The sequence below is a fragment of the Cetorhinus maximus genome, chromosome 11 (assembly GCF_964194155.1).
Source record: "Cetorhinus maximus chromosome 11, sCetMax3.hap1.1, whole genome shotgun sequence".
Taxonomy (NCBI): Eukaryota; Metazoa; Chordata; class Chondrichthyes; order Lamniformes; family Cetorhinidae; genus Cetorhinus; species Cetorhinus maximus.
In genome coordinates this window covers 54,620,362-54,641,169 of record NC_135889.1, presented here as the reverse complement: position 1 = coordinate 54,641,169, position 20,808 = coordinate 54,620,362, and the positions used below count along the sequence as shown (strand labels likewise).

The 20,808-nt window shown below is 39.4% G+C and overlaps 1 protein-coding gene across 2 annotated transcripts in view; it reads right to left on the bottom strand.

Moving 5' to 3' along the window:
* Positions 1–8,646: 8,646 nt before the first annotated feature.
* Positions 8,647–20,808, bottom strand: part of cwc22 (CWC22 spliceosome associated protein) — a 110,456-nt gene continuing 98,294 nt past the window's right edge. For both annotated transcript variants that reach the window (XM_078551943.1, XM_078551944.1), the window contains exons 18-21: positions 17,508–17,635; positions 15,711–15,812; positions 15,383–15,615; positions 8,647–9,606 (exon numbers count right to left, since the gene is read on the bottom strand). In XM_078551943.1, the coding sequence (XP_078408069.1) occupies positions 9,014–9,606; positions 15,383–15,615; positions 15,711–15,812; positions 17,508–17,635 (1,056 nt within the window). In that variant the 3' untranslated portion in view covers positions 8,647–9,013. The remainder of the gene's footprint in view (positions 9,607–15,382; positions 15,616–15,710; positions 15,813–17,507; positions 17,636–20,808) is intronic.

Genomic DNA, 20,808 nt, shown 5'->3' with positions numbered 1-20,808 from the left:
GTATTTGGAATTTCAAGATGCAACACTGCAGATTGTAAGATGCCACAGAAATCTAACCTGATTCTTGGGTGAACCCAGTAATGGTTCAATGCAGTTAGTTTGATTATCAATAACAAAAATATCCATGTCCTGGAAATAACTGAACTATGACTGCAGGAATTTGTTGTTCTGGGATGACTTCTTCGGGTGATATTTTTCTGCATTAACTTTCTTTGGACCCATCTAACTGTTTGTCTGGCGCTGCAAACAGTAGTACCAGCACAAAGGCCGTTCCAAAGTTATTATTTGCAGTGCAAATTCACCTGTTTTGCATGCCACATTCAATTCCCCTTGTCCACAGCTATAACAATAAGAATAGCTTATAAATAAGCAATGAAATATGTTCGGGTAATGTATCAAAAATAGCAAATTAGGTCTAGTTTTAAGGATAGGTCTGTAAATTGCCTTTTGCAAAGCAGTTGAACAGCAAGCTAGTACTGAAATTTCCAATCAAATGAATCCAGTTTCAGAGAAAGCACCATCCCTTCTAGTGCTTGCTTTTAGAGTCTGGATTGTTATTCAGCTGCTCACACTTTATTATGGTGCTTTATCCTAACATTTCTGATGGATTTAACGAGCCTGGCATTCAACTTGTGTATAGATTCTCTACACTGCAGTTGCCTCTCCACTGCATTGCAGCATGGCAAAAAGATCCAACGTTCAATAAAGCAGGACAACAGTAACTGCATGAGACAGCCCCACAGGTGATCATCACACAATCAGTCCTCGGTATGTTTGCAAATTCTTGACACAACGCACCAAATCTATCTTTTGCATTTAGATTAAAGCATTTCCAGAAATTAAAACACAGCATTAACAAATGGAGAGCCAGCCACATATACAAAAAACAGCACTTGCAGAAGTTACAACAAATATATCTCAGCCTCCAACTTAATTTTAGCTTCCCACTCAGAACCAAGTAAAGCAAATATCTCAGAGAACATACCAGTCATTTCAGCCTTTGATTACTGATGCCATTGCTACCTTGGTCGGGCATATTATCTTGTTGATCTGACAAGAAATTACTTTTGCCAATGTAAATAACGTTAGTTTTAACATTAGGGCAAGGTTTACAACATTAATGTCCTCATGTAAAGGAGCTGTATGCTTTAATATATGCTTATGCTCATGTATCAGTGAAACATATGGTACTGTAGAAATTAAATAGACCAGTCAGCATGACAAAACATTTCAAATCTTCAAATGTAAATGACTGCTATAGCATACATGCGACTTGGCGCTTACCACTCAATATTCTGGTGTCATTTTTGTAACAATCACCTGGATGTTCTGCATTTAATAGCCACTAAACATTTTATATCTATAACCTTGAACTCATTTACGATATGTTACACTAACAAAAAATGCCAAACCAAGCTGGAAACAAATTAATTTGTATGTAGTTTTTGGATGGTAATGTGCCCTATTTTCTTCTTGATTTCTGTCCCTTACCTGTCCTCGAACAGACTAGGCACTTCCTGGAGGTAGTGAGGTGGTGGCATATTCTTGCATTGTTGCTAACGATTTTTATCATTAGGAAGCACATAAAGCAGTTTAGATTAAACATTCATCCAAGGCTGGCTCTACTTGGTCCTTCCTGTGCACAATGTGACTGAAATCAGGAACTCAAAAGTTAAGGAAAGCAGCAATACAAACCACATTGCGGTATTTTAACTTCAAAAAAATAAACCAAGCAGAAACCATAAATCAATCTTTAAGAGGCATCATGCAATAATTAAAACATATTTGGTATTGCATAAAATGGTTTATCCATGCAATTCCTTAGACATTCAGTAGAACTAAAGGGGAAGTAGGACTGACTGGAATGCTTCGCAGGGAGTCAGTCTGGATTAGATGGGCTCAGTGTCTTCCTTCTGTGTCGTAAATGACTATGACTTGACATAACCCGTACTTTAATAAAAAATAATTTATGAAGTTTCTGGAAAATAGATCTTGCTTTTGTAAAAAGGTGAAGGATATAAATTCTTAAAAAATCTCCAGTTTAAAAAGGATAGTCAGGCACAAATTAAAGCATACAGCTCCTTTTAATTAAAAAAATACTACAAATTAACATGATCGAGTCAGCAACATTCTTAATGTTAACTATACAATTCTAAATGTTTAGATACATACATTACATACTAAGTAGATCATCAGTTTCTATTTAGCCTGCATTATATCCATACTTACAAATGCTTATAGGCAGTGACTGCAACCATAATCCCTACTTATCAATTACACTTTAATACAAAATTAATACATCCATGCTTGAGTTACCTGAGCAAACTGATTGAATCTAGATCATCTTTTTAAGGATCAAACCAACCATTCCCAATTAGAATATTCTTAAGGAACAAAAAAATGAAACCTGAAACATCTCTGCTTCCTAAAAACCATTGCAGAACCTACCAACATAAATCATCACCATACATATAAATAAATATTGAATTTATGTACGTAAAGTTTCATTTTAACTGAGGGACAAATAATTCCCACAGTAATAACCAAAATCTGAATTTATCAAGCGCACAGCTTGCTCAAAAAGTTGGATAATGCTGCCTGTACTTTCCAACATAAATTAAGTTAGTTTCCCTCGCATTGCACATTAAAACATACGCTTGTTAATTTTCTTTTCAAGTAAAGAATAGTTGTTTGACACAGTTTAGAACATGGTGGGCCTGATCAGGCAGCCTGGTACACACCAAGTTCAGCATGTTGTTTGGACACCTTGGTTTCACTTTTTTTTAAGGTGGAAAATGGGAACCTAAAGCAATTTCAGGGCACAACAGTGGTCCCCACTTTTTTCAGGTACCTGTCTGGAATCAGTGCTGCAGCAATCAAAATACGCAAACAAGGGTCCTATGCGTGTTTTGGACCCTTCTGCAACATACTTGGAAACTTAGATGGAGCATGTGCCATGCACGTTCGGATTAATTTTGCCAGTTCAACAGCAGTCCTTAAATGAACTGCTAGAGGTCACTGAAAAAATAGTTGGCAAGTAATGTTTCTCCACATTCCCTTTTGTGGCGCTTAGAGCAGGAATGTCCCTTTCAGCTCCACAGCACTATCGTCAGCTTCTGCTAGTCCGCCTGCATCTCACTCCTCCATGTATTGGAGCTTGCAATATAAAATCAGGACATGCAGCTCAGACTCTGTACTCATGTTCCCCATTCACTGACCAGTGGATATAATTTTTCACTATTTACCCACAGTAAGGACTCAAAGCTTCACTCACCCCCTGACTGTTTTTCTCTTGGTACTACTGTCACTTTTGTTTCCAACTCAGCAGAGAATACCAAGACTTAGATCCGATCCAGTCCATCCCATTCCTCTCTCTCCACCAACACTCAAGCCCCAACATCCTGACCAGTTTCATTTTCCTTCCTGCTTGAGCTATAATCTCTCATTCCACCGAGTACCCATTCTCATTGAACAATCTCCCAATCCCTCTTCACCAATTTCCCTTTCTCCCCCATCACCCTCTCAACTCTCACTTTTTTCCCATCTTAAGTCTTAATCTTCCAACATCTCTTTTCCCACAGTCTCAATCTCCTGTTCTCGGGTCACCCTCTTCTAAGCCAATCTTGCACTTCTTCCCACTCAAGATGCTCTCTCCCAACTGGCTCCATCCATCTCTGAGTGTGAACCAGGTATGTGTGTCAGCAGGGGGAGGCTGCTGTGGCATTAAATTTAAAAGGTGTTATTCTCCCAGGTTGTTAGTCGTGGTGCCAGGGAGATTTGGAAAACTTAAGCAAAGCACACCATGGACTATATTAAACTGTTCCATGTACATAGTGCTTGATACTCCTGGTTTGGAATGAGTTTGAACTTTATAGATATTCTTTGTAATGATACATTCAATGGAAATGATTCTGCAATGTGGTGAAACAACTGCTGTTTGATTTCACTGCATTTCTACTGGGAAGTATCTGAAACACCAAAGGGAACAACAACATCTTGAGGGCCGAGTATGCAGCTATTCACAAGCCTCATTTGAAGTTAGTTCCTGGTCATATATTTTTCCTTAAGTCAGAGACAGTACAAACAGACCAACACAAACAAATATTGGTTTGAATAGGTTAGCCAAATCAGACTGCATGTGGATTTAAACATGTTGGAAGCAGCTACATAAACAATTCTGAACTGCCATTGCCTCCAGAAGCCATGCATATCCAACTTGTGAGGTTGGCGTTGGTGCCTTCAGTGATGCCAGTGCTGATGCCAGTGCCACTTTCTTTATATAAAAGATGACTTTTGAACAGTCAGGTTGCATCAGGTGGTGAGAGATGCAATAAAATAAACTCCTTCATTTTATCCTCAAACATATGTCACAGACAAATTTGTCAATGACAGTACTGGTACACATGACTACTGCACAGTCCTTGTGAAAAGCAGGTTTTCACATCGAGGACACTCCCTAAACTAATAACATGTTGGAGAAAGTGAAGACAAATTTAGCAATTCAAAACTGGTCATCTAAGGAATGCTGAGCCATCAGCAGCAGTTGAGTTGTACAATCTGCTACATTTTGGCCTGGCACATTGTTTACTTCTCCATCAAGGAAATTAATCCTGGTTCAACGGAATGTGTAGAAGGGCATGTCGGGAGCAGCACCGGGCATACCTAAAAATGGGGCACTAATCTAGTGAAGGTACAAAACAGGGCTATCTGCATGTTAGCAACACCAACAGCAGCAGGCTAATAGAGTGAATGCACAACTAATGGACCACAGCAGGTTCTGTAATCATGCCTCAAACCTTTTGAAAATGGTGGAGGACAAGCAAAAATATAGCTATCTTGAAAAACAGCTGAACACAAATGTAAACAGCAAGGCTTAAGTGTTTGCAATTGCTGCCACCTCCTTCACAAGTCCCCATTAAAGATGCCAATCCATGTTCACCCGATGTCACTTTAAGTAGCAGCCAAGTATACAGGGCTTAGTGAAGACTGTGGGACCTGATAAGATCTCAGTTATAATGCTAAAGGCTTGTGCATCAGGGCTATCTATCAACCTAGCCAAGCTACTTTAGAACGGCTGTTACACTGGCATTTATCAACAATATGGAAAACTACCCAAGTCTTTTCCAAACAAAAGGCAGGATGTGTCTAACCTGACAAATTATTGCCTCAAGTTTCCATCCAATTTTATGCCCAGTGATGGAAGGGGTCATTGTTCATGCCAAAGTTCCTCAGGGCAGTGTCTTTAACCAGAGTATCTCCAGCTGGAAAGCCAATGTAGGTCACTGAGCAGAGGGGTCATAGGTGGATGGGGCATGGTGTGATTTAGGTCCCAGGCCACATAGTTTTGGATGAGCTCCAAGTTTAAAGGGTAGGCTGTGGGAGGCCGGGTAGTAATGTTCCCACCAAGCTGTGCAAGTGTGTGGCGCACAGCCACCTGCAAAGTGTCCCACAGGCCTTGTTCCATGTGAAGTACCATGCATGACAGTGACTGCACAAAGTGATTTAAACGTTCTATGCACTGAAAGAACTGGCTGTGTGCATAAAAACAAAGTTTTAAATGGAAAGCTGCTGGCCAGGAGTACATTGGAACAGTTGAGTCTAGAGGTAACAAAGGTATACATGAGTGTTTCAGCTGCAAATAAGCTAAGGTAGAGGCACACAGCACACTTGTTTCAGATGAATGACAGAAGAATCAAAGACGATATGATGAAAGCTTCCGCCGTCATTGTGTTGATATATTGTCAGAAGCTCATCTCAGGGTCACGGATGTGAACATTTTGGCTCAACCTCATACAATTGCCAGTGATGGGGATGAAGTCAGTGGCAGGGACCAAAGACAGTGGTTTTGGTCTTCTCAATATTCAGTTTGAATAAATTTTTGCTCACCCAGCACAAAATGTCAGACATGCAGTCAATTCCGAGATACAGGTGGGGTAGAGAGAAGTGATTGTAATGTAGAGCTGTGTATCGTCAGTGTTCAAATGTGTTCTGGGATGATTTGGCAGAGGGCCAGCATGTACATGAGAAACAGGAGGAGGCCAAGTATAGATCCTTGGGGAGCTCTAGAGATAACTATATAGGAGCAAGGACAGAAGCCATTGTTGGTGATTTACTGGCAATGACTGGATAGGTAAGAATGGATCCAAGCAAATCCAATCCTGTCCAGCTGGGCAGCGGTAGTGAAGGGTTGGAGGAAGATGGTGTAGTGAACCATGTCAAAGGCTGTTGACACACTAAGAAGGGATAGTTTAACTTTGCCACAGTCACATAAGATGTCATTTGTATTTTCATGACAGCAGTTCTGGTACTGTGATAGGGGTGGAAACCGGAATGGCAGGATTCAAACACAGAGTTCTGGCAAATATATGCATGAATTTAGGAAGCAGCAGCAGGTTCAAGGGCTTGGGAATGAAAAGGGAATTTGGGAATGGGGTGGTAGATTGCGAGGGTGGAGGTCACGGATTGCTTTATTGAGATGAGTGACAATGGCAGACTTAAAGGAGGGAGTGGGCAGCTGAAGACAGTACCCAAGGAGATAGAGCTATTCATAATGTCAGCTAACATGGGAAGCTGGGTGGTCAGCTGTTTAGTGGGAATAGGGTTGAGGGAACAGGAGGTGGGTCTCATGGACAAGATGAGCTCCTAGGGGGCATATGGGAGATAGGAATGACATGAGAGAAAGATGAGCATTCACAGCAAGAACAGGGGTAAGCATAGGGGAAGTTTGGACTGGTGGGTTAAGGGGAGGGAAGAAAGTGGCAGAGGCAAGGAAATTGGATAGTCTCAGTCTAATGGCAAAGAGGTCCATGAGATACTTGCACTTATTTTTAAGAGGTGAAGGTGGAGAGAATAAGGAAAATGGATTTGAGATGACGTTTTTCAGTAGAAAAAAAGCAGCCAGTGTTATCTTTGCTTTCCCTAGAACAGTGAGCAGTTTTGTGGATGAAAGCAGAACTTGGAAGTGCTTTATATGGTCCAGCCAAATCTGAGAGTGAGTGACTGACACATGAAAGATAAAAGTACCACTTATGTGCTAAGCTTTGACCATCTCCAGCAAATGAAAGGAGAATTATCTTGCCCTTGTAAAGGTAACCCATTACCAACTCTCTCACCATTAATACCTTAGAGACCATCACTGATCAAGAGCTTAATTTGACTAGCCGTGTTAAAACATTTAAGGGTAGAAACTGATATTCTGCAGCCAGTGCCACATTTCCTGACCATGGCTCCTGACCATCAACAAAGCTTGTCAGGGGTGCGATCAGCTTACTTGCCACTCATCTGGGTGGGTGCAGCCGCAACACTGGTCCAGAAGCTCGATGCCATCCTGGACAAAGCAGTTCACTTGATTGGCATCCTAGTCAGAGAGCACAATCTCCATCTCTGCATGCTTAGGCTCCAGTGTTTACAATCAAGATAGGGTGCTGAAACTTGCTAAATGCACTTCGAAAGTACGTCACAATCCTGATTCGAAAATTGAGAACTGCAGCAGCAAAATTATGACAACAGCATTATTCCTAAATTCTTGAGCTATGCATCATTCTGACTTGGACATACACTGACTTTCTTTCATCAATGCTGGAGTAATACTCTGGAATTCCCCAACATCACAAAGTGAGCACCATCACTACAACGAGAATTCTCATCAATTTCTCAGGGTACTTGACATGGGCAATAAATGTGGCCTTGCCATCATCATCCACATCCAGAGAATTATTTTTTTAAAATGAGTAAATGGTCCAACAGATCAGTTTTGTAATAGGTATAAGTAAATTATATTTTTGTGATTTCAGTCACACATACTTAATTGCAACTATTTAAATAATACTTAATTGGTTGGTCATAAACCCATTTAATATTATTACAACAAGCAGATTTTATATAACCTTTCACAACTGCCAATCTAAAGATTCAGTCTTAAGCAGTTCAACGACAATGAGTTTACGTCAATCGTACACACCTTTACCTCAAAAGCAACCAGCATATGTTATGGCTTAAAGTCTTGGCCACAAATGACATATCAACACGAAGTGAGACAGTCTTAAGTGTTTGGTTGAAAAAAAAAGCACAGATAAATGGGAACATTTTGCTTTCCACAGTGCTGCTCTGAACAGACTGCAATTTTAAATTTGTACAAGTAAAATTAAACTTTACAGTGAAATCATAGAATGAGCAGGATTACATTATAAAGTTGCAGTTTTGAAGTATTTTTAATACCTTTAGTTTAAGCTGTAGTGCAGTATTAATGTGTTAAACTGACTTTTACTGACCAGACTAACCTGCCCATATTATTACACCAGTCAATGCTAATTGCCTATACTTCAGAAAAGGCACTTTGAAGTATTAATTTGAAATTCTATTATACATTTCGACTGAGCAGAGCGAATTTTAATATAGATATAATTTTTCTTTCCATATAGCTCAAATTAGCGATGCATACTTCCTATTATATTTAATTAACTTCATTACAGTACTTCTTTAAAATAAAAAAAGATATAACTGCTTACCAAAATTAGAATTCTATTTGTTGGACATTGATTTTTAGCCTGACTCATTAATGTTGAAGTAAAACAGGCCTTACTAAAACCAAAAATGTGGTACAAACTGAACTGTATTGGTATGATAAAATCCTTCAAAGAAGTGACATATCTGCACGATTTTTATTTGAATCGACAAACAAAACATTTACATGAAACAAGAGAATGTCAAATCCTCTATAAATGCATTATCAAAGATATCACTGTCCACAAAATAAATCTGCACATCTTTCAGATTTGTCCAAAAGGAAACATTGCTTGAAGGTATTTCCTCAGAATTTGTTTGAAATGCAGATTTTTATTAATTACAAAAGATGACAACTGGAAATAGCAGTTTGTAAGGTTCCAGTGGAAACTACGTACAGATCAGCAGTTCTTTGCAAGACGTGGTTCCTTCTCCTTTAGCTGTGGCATTGGTACTGCCCCAAGAGCTTTGGCAATGCAGTTTTTCCAAATAACAGCACTATGAATGTTATTTAGTGTCTTCTTGGGGAACTTTCTCTCCACCTGTCTTCATCCTTTCTGTAATCCTTACAGCGCTCGGAATATCTGCTCTCCTGACGGTCCTGTTTTCCAGATCGTTTATCCACACCATTTTTTGGGCGGTCCTCCTCACTGTTTCTTGAGGTCATTTCTTTGCGACTTCTCTCTTTAGATTTCGACTTTTCTCTTCTTCGACTGTAGTGATCATTGCCATCTTTGCTCCTGGAGCTGTTTCGGTCATTTTCAGAGCGAGAATGGTTTCTTGTATCATCTTTTCTGCATTCAGCACGTTTATCTGTGAAGTCTCTGTTTCTGTCCCGATCCCTGTCCCGGTCACGTTTCCGATCTCGTTCATGTGTCTCTTCTCTATCATACCTAGCTGATTCATCTCTTCTCTCTCTGGATTGTCTGTAAGTTCTGCCACTATTTCTATCTAGTTTGCTTTCCTGCTCCTCACTGCTGCCACGATATCTGCTTTCTGGCTCTTTTCTAGATCGTTCTCTCTCACTTGGTCGTTTTCTACTGTCCACCTTTTCTTGCTCTTTCTTTTTGTTTTGTACCTTCTTGCTCTTTGAATTTAAATCATCTGTGAAGAAAAAATATGGAGTCAATCACTATAAACATGTAGGTTTTAAATATTTTTTTGTTTGGCTTTCTTTCCATAAACGGAGGTATATTTACCTTTAAAGGTACAGATAGACCCACACAGGGCTTATTTCATATGAAATTGGGAGTAGCACAAACCTTAAAAGGTAAATTACATTAATTATGCACTCATGATGCATTAGGAGTTGCGAATTAGTATCCAATTATTTGTTAATTCGGATTTCAACTGCTGATTACAGTTATATTATTTTAATCATAGCTTCAATTAAAATGGACAAAACAAAATAAATAACTAGGACACCACAATTCAACATGCACAAACATTGTTCCATTTCATCAATCCATAACTGGAGAAATAGCAAAACCAGTATTAACATTATAATGGACCATCAAAGCTATAAATCTAGCTTTTAAGATAGCTGCCAGGGAAAAGTGACAAAAGTGTTGTTCCCTGGAACATGACTCAAAAAAAATGATGCGATAATAGATAGTGCCTTTCATCTTAAACACTCAATCCTATATAATTTAAAAGCTGGGATAAATGCAGATTAGATGCAACAATAACTTGTATGTTAATTAAGTGCATTTGGGGAAGCAGTAGAATAAAATCACTTTCTATAAAATGATATTCTCCCAATGGCCTAAACTTAAGGTAGCCGAAATGATCAGTTTCGACAGATTGCTTGCAGCTATTCAGAACAATTAGATAATCTCTTTGTGTGCACATGTACAAATCTACAGTACTTCCTTCATAGCCTGAGTGCTGATTTAATCCCAAAATTTATCAGTATTTAATGAGTTTTTCAATCTGTTTTCTTCAATTTCAATTACATCAAAAGTGAGTGGAATTTATCTTTTGAGAATAATGCACCTCTTGGGGCACATTTACATACTTGCTGCATTCTACCACTCTTCAGTTAAATTTGTACTATTATCTGTCCCCACATATGAAAAATATCAGCCACATAATTAATAACAAATTCAGCTGCTTTAACAATAAGTTATTAAATTACTCTCCAATATATGTTTAAGCAATTCAGAAGAAAATTAGGAACATCAATTCAAGGGTACATTAGAAAATCAATATAACTGAGCATGCAAAAACAAACATAATAGTAAAATAGTACATCCATGCTCAGCTGGACAGGTTACAAAAATCAGTTGGTTGTTAAGGAACTGTCTGTTCAGGTCATATCAAACGCTCCACAGACTTGCAGCTGTCCATATAGTAGCCATCTGTCCCTTGAATTTTTCCCACTTTAACTAAGCCATTAAATACTGAAGATCAAGTTAAGTTTTGTCTATCACAAAGTATTATGAGGTGAATGAAAACACTCAATTTATGTTGATATTAGTTCACTTTACTTTGAGATCACTGCTTAAAAATTACATTTATGTACATTTGGAAAAAGTTAGATGTCTGGAACTTTTGTCCAATTATGCCTTGAAATGTTATTCTCCATTAAAAGGTGCTGTATAAATGTAAGTTGTTCTTCTGACTCAGAACAGGTGAGAACGATTATACTTGCAAACATTGCACTGCACATGCATTAACAATTCCTCTAGAGTTTATGAAAATCTGTCAATTATTTAAATTTTTAACGTTTCATCTAAACTGAAAAAAATGTCAAAACTATTTGATACAGCTGTCAATGTTACCCGCTCTGTTCAACACGTGTTCTCAGCATTATAGGCTGATAAACTGGATTATAGGGAAAAGGTGTTAATTCAAGGCCAAAAACAGTATCTACTCAAATGCTTTCCATTTGTATATTAACATTCTGATTCCACATGAGATTTTAGGTGGTGTTCAGCTTGCTTCACTAAATGAAAACCCTGTCCAATAAACGGACAATGAAAATACAACAGCAACGGTGTCAACAAATAAAAAATAGAAGACCAAAGACATTCAGAGATTTAATTACAAGCATTAACATACTGGAATGATAGCATGCATCAAAAGAAAACACTGTACCAAGTTCACTGATCTCAGCCAGAAAGCTGGCATGGTCAGTAAATTGGTCTTTGCTCCTCTAGAATAAGGAAGGTCAAATTAACATGACTTTACAAATTAATGGTGGTCATTTTAGAAACTTATCAGAACATTACAGCTGCCCATGGAACCATGCCTCAGCAAATAGTTAACACCTTCAGCTAAACGGGTGAGGGAAAGGGAGAACATTAGTAGGCAAAATAGAAGCAAAATACTGCGGAAGCTGGAAATCTGACGTCTTCCCTTCCTTGACCTCTCTGTCTCCATTTCCGGTGATAGACTGTCCACCAATATTCATTACAAGCCCACTAACTCCCACAGCGACCTGGACTACAGCTCCTTACACCCTGCTTCCTGTAAGGACTCCATCCCATTCTCTCAATTCCTTCGCCTCCGTCGCATCTGTTCCGATGATGCCACTTTCCAAGATGATGCTTCTCACATGTCTTCCTTCTTCCTTAACCGAGGTTTTCCACCCATTGTGGTTGACAGGGCCCTCAACCGTGTCCAACACATCTCCCGTGCCTCTGCCCTCACACCTTCCTCTCCCTCCCTGAACCATGATAGGGCCCCCCTTGTCCTCACTTTTCACCCCACCAGCCTCCGCATTCAAAGGATCATCTTCTGCAAATACCGCCAACTCCAGCATTATACCACCACCAAACACATCTCCACCCCCGCCGCCCCCACTCCCCCCCATAATGCAATGTCCTCTACATCGGGGAGACCAAACGCTGGCTGAGTCACTGCTTTGTGGCATGTCTTCGGTCTGTCCGCAAGCATGACCCAGGTCTTCCTGTCGCTTGCCATTTCAGCACACCATCCTGCTCTCGTGCCCACATGTCCGTCCTTGGCCTGCTGCAATGTTCTAGTGAAGCCCAATGCAAACTGGAAGAACAGTACCTCATAGGCCATGAACTCTCTCCTCCATCATCACCCTTTTTTATCCTTTTTTCAAAATTCATTTTTATTTTTTATCCCCTTATTTTCATTTTTATTCATTCGCTGTTTTATGGAATGTAATTTTAGGAAAATATAGGCCAGTCAGTTTTAGTTAAAATATAATTTTAGGAAACTATAGGCCAGTCAGCCTAACATCTGTTGTGAAAATGCTAGAGTCCATTATTAAGGAAGAAATAGCAAGACAGTTAGAATAGCTTAAAGCAATCAAACAGAATCAACATGGTTTTGTAAAAGGGAAATCAGGTTTGACAAATTTGCTGGAGTTCTTTGAGGATATAACAAGCAGAGTTGATAAAGGGGAGCCGATAGACGTAGCGTATTTGGATTTCCAAAAGGCATTCGATAAGGTGCCACATAAAAGGCCCCACAAGAGAGGGGCTCACGGAATTGGGGGTAATGTATTAGCATGGATTGAGGATTGGTTAACACATAGAAGACAGAGAGTCGGGATTAATGGGTCTTTTTCAGGTTGGAAAGGCATAATTAGGGGAATGCCACAAGGATCAGTCCTCGGGTCTCGATTATTTACTATCTGCATTAATGACTTGGACAAGAGGGCAGAGTGTAATGTATCCAAATTTGCTGACAATACAAAAATAGGTGGGAGGGCATGTTGTGAGAGGACATAAGGAATCTGCAAGGGGATATAGACAGGTTGAGTGAGTGGGCAAAAGCTTGGCAGATGGAGTTTAATGTAGGAAAGTGTGAGGTCATGCACTTTGGTAGGAAAAATCAAATGGCAGGTTATTATTTAAATGGAGAAAGACTCCTAAAAAGTGCAGCACAGAGGGATCTGGGTGTTCTTGTGTATGAAATGCAAGAAGTTAGCATGCAGATGCAGCAAGTAATTAAGAAGGCAAATGAAATTTTGGCCTGTATGGCTAAGGGGTTGGAGTTTAAAAATAGGGAAGTCTTATTACAACTGTATAGGGTGTTAGTGAGGCCGCACTTGGAGTACTGTGTACAGTTTTGGTCCCCGTATTTAAGAAAGGATATACTGGCATTGGATGCAGTACAAAAGAGATTCACTGGGCTGATTCCTGGGATGAAGGGGTTGACTTATCAAGAACGGCTAAACAGGTTAGGCCTTTATTCATTACAGTTCAGAAGAATGAGGGGTGATCTTATTTAAACGTACAAGATTCTGAAGGGGCTCGACAGGGTGGATGTTGAGAAGATCTTTCCACAAGTAGGGGAATCTCGAACTAGGGGCAGAATAAGGGGACACTTATTTAAAACGGAGATGCAGAGGAATTTCTTCTCTCAGAGGGTAGTAAGTGTCTGCAATTCTCTACCTCAGAGTTGTGGAGGCTAGATCACAAAGTATTTAAAGAGGTAGGTAGGTAGATTTTTGAAATATCGGGGAGTTGAGGGCTATGAGAAGCTGGTACGGAATAGGAGTTGAGGCCTGGGGCAAATCAGCCATGATCTTATTGAACGGTGGGGCAGGCTTGAAGGGCCCAACAGCCTACTCCTGCTCTTATTTCTTATGTTCTTATCCCCTTTATCATCCCCCTTTTAATTCCATTTTCGATTATTTTTCCCCACCACCGCTCCCTCTCCCCACCCCATCCCCCACAAGGGCCATCTGTTACTTGTTCTTAAACAAAAATTGAATTACCTGGAAAAACTCAGCAGGTCTGGCAGCATCGGTGGAGAAGAAAAGAGTCGACGTTCCGGGTCCACACGACCCTTCAACAGTTGGGTCGTGTGGACCCGAAACGTCGACTCTTTTCTTCTCCACCGATGCTGCCAGACCTGCTGAGTTTTTCCAGGTAATTCGATTTTTGTTTTGGATTTCCAGCATCCGCAGTAGTTTTTTGTTTTTATCTCTGTTGTTTCTTGTTCTTGTCAGAATGCTTACCCTTGTTCTGCTGTCATCACATTCTGCTTTCTTACCTTTATGTCACTATCAGCACCTCCTTTAGCACTTATCACTACCATTAACACCCCCTTTGTCCTTTTGTTCATGACATCTTTGTCAATCTCTGCTTTGCCCCCACCTACCGCTGGCCTCTTATCCAGCTTCACCTGCTCCACACCCCCTTAAACGGTATAAACTTAATCACATTTCTACTTCTCTTTAGCTCTGCAGAGTCATACGGACTCGAAACATTAGTAGGCAAAATTGAAATACCTTGGAGGCATCTAATCTTCTGGGATCTGCAAATGCACATTTTAACTTAGAAGGATTTTGAACATGGAGTGCAACCTTTGGCAGATGATATCAGAAAATGTTACAATTCAAAAACATGCTGCACAGCCATTTTCTCCATAACTGTCCAATTAGTGCAAATGTTAACTTACTGCATTTTAACACAGTCTTTCTGAAATACTTTCCATAAGATTTTAGCTACAACATTCCTAAGGTCTGGAATGTTTGTTGAAGTTGGTCATTTCCATAGCACATCTCACCTCAATTTAAGAATTAGTTGGAAGGCCATGAATACCACAATAGAAATCCACAGTGCTACTACTTGGCAAAATTGATTATAAAAAACTATGGATTTTTCCTTCTGTTTACAACATTGAGTTTCCCATTATAGTTGCATTTTCCCAAACACACGAGAACAAGTGAGACTAGAAAGAGAAATGCTCTGTCACTAGAGAAGGTAAAAATCAGGCACTTCCAAACACACTGTTCTTGTGCAGCTTCTAGTGATAAAGTCAACAGCAAATTTAATGCAGTGCCAGAGAAAGGTTGCTTGTGTGTTCAAAGATGAAGGGATATGTGGGGCAGAATTCTTTTTATGAAGTGTGTGTGGGCCACTAGGACTAAAACCACAGTAAAAGTATGTACCTGAGCCACTGCTGCTGCTGGAGGATGAGGAGTCACTGCCACTAGATGATCCAGAACTGCTATCACTGTCACTACTGCTGCTACTGCTACTTTCAGATCCTGAATCAGTGGAAGAATCTGAATCCGAATCAGAGGAGGAAGAGGATGATGAAGAAGAATCTGATGATTCAACATCCTGCCGCTGGGTCATTATTATTTTTGGTGCATTTTTCAAGTGTTCTCGTAATTCATCTCTGAAATGGAAAAATACAATCAACATTATAAAAACACAGTATAAAATACAAAATAAATTAAGTATTGTGAAGAAAAGAAATGCAAGTATACATACGTTAGTCCTCCAAGACCAATAGAGGTAAAGAAATTGATAGCAAATCGTGTGTTGCGTGGATTATCCCTTGGAAAGAGACCTTCAAAGAAAGGCTGTAAAGTCCTGCAATAAAGCACATTAAAAAAAAACTTCAACAGTATAATCTGAAATTATGAAGTTATGTCACAGCTTTTGCTATCTCAGTCCCGCTACAGATAATCAAATTATACATTTCATTTCAAAAAGTACTCAAAAATAATTTGTGATAAACATTCAAATATTAAACAAACAAATTTCATTAATTTCTTGTTTGTTTTTTTGCCTTGTCAAATAATCAACCAAATTACATAAATGGAGATGGGCAAAAAGTGTTTAATTTGAAGTTTTATATAAATATAACTTTGGATGTCATTTTGTCTCAATTCAATCCTGCATTTATTTTAGACTGTCTTGGAAATGTTTAAAAACATTTTCTGCGCAAGCAGAAGTGTTCCTTTTCATTGTTGGCATTTTAACAGAGATAATACTAATGTTCCTTCTCATTCCCTTTACTGCGCATGCATAGTATGGTCCCTTTAAAATTGTACACACAGCCTAAAGGGAAGGTTGCCTGCATGCAGCCTGTCATTTCCCTCCACAACACATTACTGACGGCTGCACGAGCAGACACTTGCGCTGTTTTGAGGGAACACTGGATATGACTTGCTGCAAACATTTTTGCACGCAATTATACAATGCTTGGAAAGTATTGTAAGGGTGTTTTATGTGCTTCTGTAGTTCGTGAAAGAATCATTTACAATTTGGTATAAAATGGAAGATTCCCATCCAACACTTTATAGGTAAAATCTTTTGGGGAGTAGGAGGAATCCCAGAGCAGCTCCACCACAAGTGGCAGGATAAGCAAGTTCAAATTAGCCTGGGCACTGTTCTGAAGTTCTGTGACCCGATAATACTGTGGAGTAGACTCCTAGGCTTAGATGGCTCCCGAGCAGCTGTCAAAATCAAGCGAAGTCACTACCCTCGCTATTTACCATGGAGATGTTTCAGGACACATGGGGTTACTTAGTGCCATCTCCGGAGTGGCTTAGCAGTAAGCAGACTTGACTCAAGGTACGCTATACAGGTACTGCATTTTTATTTCAAAGTCTGTTATTCTCATAATTTTGTTAACCAAAACGAGTACTTGAACCGTTATCGTGGGTGTTCCTGTTCTTTCAAGACTGCAAAAAATACATAGTAATGTGGCAGTCTCTGCCTTTTTGTTAATTGTAAAAGTTGTGTGTGAATTAAGTTCAGGCAATTCCAACCTAACTCCTGGTGGAGGGGGGCCTGAGTCAAATGGTTCATTCAGACCTCTTACTTCGTGGAATAGTTCAACTTAACTGCTGCAACAAAAAAAAAACCCATCAAAATCGCACCAACACCAAAAACACTAATTATCACTATTTCAACACCTAAAGATAAACTAAGGCAAGCCAGTACATAATTTTGAAACTAACTGAAACAAATTTAGCAATTAAACCTTTGAAACTTCAATGCCTTACTTTGAAAATTAAGTAAACTGTTGGCTCAAGAATAAGGAAGATTAGGTTGTGGTTCTCTAAAAATTATGATTTTCACAATGGGCTGCTTTTGAAAGCAACAGGTACATTTTTGTTGTCAGATACAGAGTAAATGTTACAATTTGATGTCTCAACTGAAAACAGTTAAAAACAAATGAAAATGTTGGAGCACTGAGTCATTTGTTTGTTGCAGTCATTCTTCCACCAAGGATTTATTTAAATGTCACAAAAATAAATTGTCATGCAACACACTTACATGTCCTGTAGCCTTTGATTTAGTTTGGGAAGACCCATATATTCACAAAGCTCTTGAAAAAGGATCTTCACAAAGATTCTGCTGGAAGATGTTGTTGTTTCTTCACTTAAATGGATACAATCAAGAACCTACAGAAAAATATCACCGGCATTAGACAAACACAACATGGGTTTATGAAAGGGGAATCATGTTTAACGAACTTATTGGAGTTTTTAAGAGGATATAACTAGCAGAATAGATAAGGGAGAACCAGTGGATGTGGTGTATTGGATTTTCAGGAAGCTTTTGATAAAGTCCCACATAAGAGGTTAGTGTGCAAAATTAAAACACGTGGGATTGGGGGTAATATACTGGCATAGATTGAGAATTGGTTAGCAGGCAGGAAACAGAGAGTAGGAACAAATGGGTCTTTTTCAGAATGGCAGGCGGTGACTAGTTGGGTACTGCAGGGATCAGTGCTTGGGGCCCCAGCTCGTCACAATATATATCAATGATTTGGAATCAGGGAACCAAATGTAACATTTCCAGGTTTGTTGATGACACAAGCTAGGTGGGAATGTGAGTGGTGAGGAGGATGTTAAGAAGCTTCAAGGCGATCTAGACAAGTTGAGTGAGTGGGCAAATACATGGCAGATGAAGTATAACGTGAATAAGTGTGAAGTTATCTACTTTGGTAGGAAAAACAGAATGGCAGAGTATTATTTAAATGGTGATAGATTGGGAAATGTTGATGTACAAAGGGACCTAGTACACCAATCACTGAAAGCAAGCATGCAGGTGCAGCAAGCAGTTAAGGCGGCAAATGGTATGTTGGCCTTCATTGCGAGGGGACTTGAGTACAGGAGCACGGATGCCTTACTGCAGCTGTACAGGGCAAATGGTGAGACCACACCTGGAGTATTGTGTGCAGTTTTGGTCTCCTTACCTAAGAAAGGATGTACTTGTCATAGAGGGAGTGCAGCAAAGGTCCACCAGACTGACTCCTGGGGTGGCAGGATTGTCATACGAGTAGAGATTGGACAGACTCGGCCTGTATTCACTGGAGTTTAGAAGAGTGAGAGGGGATCTCATTGAAATGTATAAAATTCTGACAGGTTGGATGCAGAGTTGATGTTTCCTCTGGCTCGGTGTCTAGAACAACGGCTCACAATCTCAGGATACAGACCATTTAGGACTGAGATGAGGAAAAACTTCTTCACTCAGAGGGTGGTGAACCTGTGTAATTCTCTACCACAGAGGGCTGTGGAGGCCAAATCACGGAATATATTTGAGGAGGAAATAGATTTCTAGACTGAAAAGGCATTGGGGGTATGGGGAGAGATCTGGAGTATGGTGTGGAAATAGAGGATCAGCCATGATCATATTGAATGGCAGAGCAGGCTCAAAGGACTGAATGGCCTACTCCTGCTTCTATTTTTCAATGTTTTTTTTCTATGAAAGGCAGGGGAGCTGGACTGAAACTTAAGCCTAAATATAATGCTTAAATTAACCAACTTTTTAAAAAGTCTGACAGTGAACTCTCTTGCAATGGCATAAATTTTCAAAGGGACAAAATATTTTAAAATGATACTTGCAAGGTTATTATAAAACTTGTTTCTCATAATAGGCAATCAATGGAGTGCAGCTAGATTTTTCTCTGCTCCCCTCAAGGCTTAGTGGACCACCATCATGAAAGTGCTACATCTTAAGATAACCGATTTTTATTAATGCCTTTCTGAACGATCTTACTCGAAGCTACTAAGCTTTAAAGCAGTTTAAGCTTCTCAGAAGTGAAAGAACTGTGCATTCACACACCATGTCATTCAAGATTTTTTTCCTCAGCATCTGAATTAACATGGAAATTGTGGAGCATGAAAAGGCCTTTCTTCCCATCAAGCCCATCTTCTACAGACATGTACAAGGAAATATCATTCAAAAGCTAATAGGATTCTAATGTTTTGGCAAGAAGTACCTAATAATAAGGCAAGTAGTACAGAATATACAAATGAATGTTGAATTTATATAAAACCTTATGATTACAGATACTGTGTACAGATTCAGGTTCCACACTGTAGAATGGATGCTGAGACAATCAAGGGTGCACAATGTAGATTAACTAGGATGCTGCTTGTCATGAAAAAATGCAAATATGAAGGATGTTCAGATGTTGGAGTCACTGCGGTTAAGACAGAGGAAATGTGCTTAAAATTATTTTGTGATGGGGTAGAGAACACAGAAACCAATAGTTCCCAATTATTGAGGGGATCTAGAATGGGAAGCACAGATTTAAGATTAAATACAAGAAATTTAGGACAGAGAGCAGGAGAAGTTTAACTCAACGAGGGTTGTCAAATTCACTATCGAAATTAGTGATTGAATTAGAGACAATGTCAATGTTTAAGAATAGGTTAGACAGCTGTCTAAAAATAGGAGAAAAAGGGATAGGGGACAGTGAGAGCGCAGTGGATTAGAATTACTGAGAGACATCAAGGCAGACTGGTTAGGCCAGTTTTGTGTTATAACTTCTATGCATTTCACAATTCACCACAGCTGAAACTCAACAGCATTTAATTCCTAATGAAAAAGCATTTTTTTAATTTTGGACAGATGCCAATTAAAAAAAAATCAGAATAGCAGCTGTGATGAAGCATATTGCTCGGAGAGATTTCGGTGTATTCAAATAGATACCGAGGACCTAAGCAACATGGCGGCTGATAAATCATTGTGGTGTATTATGCTCAGCTGACACTTTAATTTATACACTGTCAACTCACAAAATTTACAACAACTAACATTTATATAGCACCATTAATCTAACATAACATCACAAGGTGCTTCACAGGAGTATTATAAAGCAAAATTGGACATGAGTCACATAAGGTGATCAGGGCAGATGGCCAACAGCTTGAGGTTTTAAGGAACATCTTAAAGAAAGCAAGAGGTAGAGTTGAAGTAGTTTAGGAAGGGAATTTCAGTAGTTAGGGCCTAAGCAGCTGAAGGCCCAGCTACAAATGGTGGAGCAATTAAAATTAGGGATCCCCAAGAAGCCAGAATTAGATGAGCTCAGGTATCTGAGTTTTTGGGGCTGGAGATTAGGGATAGAGAGCGATGAGGTCACAGATTTGAAAACAAGGATGAAAATTTTAAAATCAAGGCGTTGCTTGACCGAGAGCAGAGAGTTGACTTTTGAATGGAATTTGGTGCGAGTAACAACACAGGTAGCAGAGTTTTGGATAACATCAGGTTTATGGAAGATAGGATGTCAGAGACCACAATGCGGAAAATTGCCCAGGTATGTCCTGTACACAAAAAGCAGGACAAA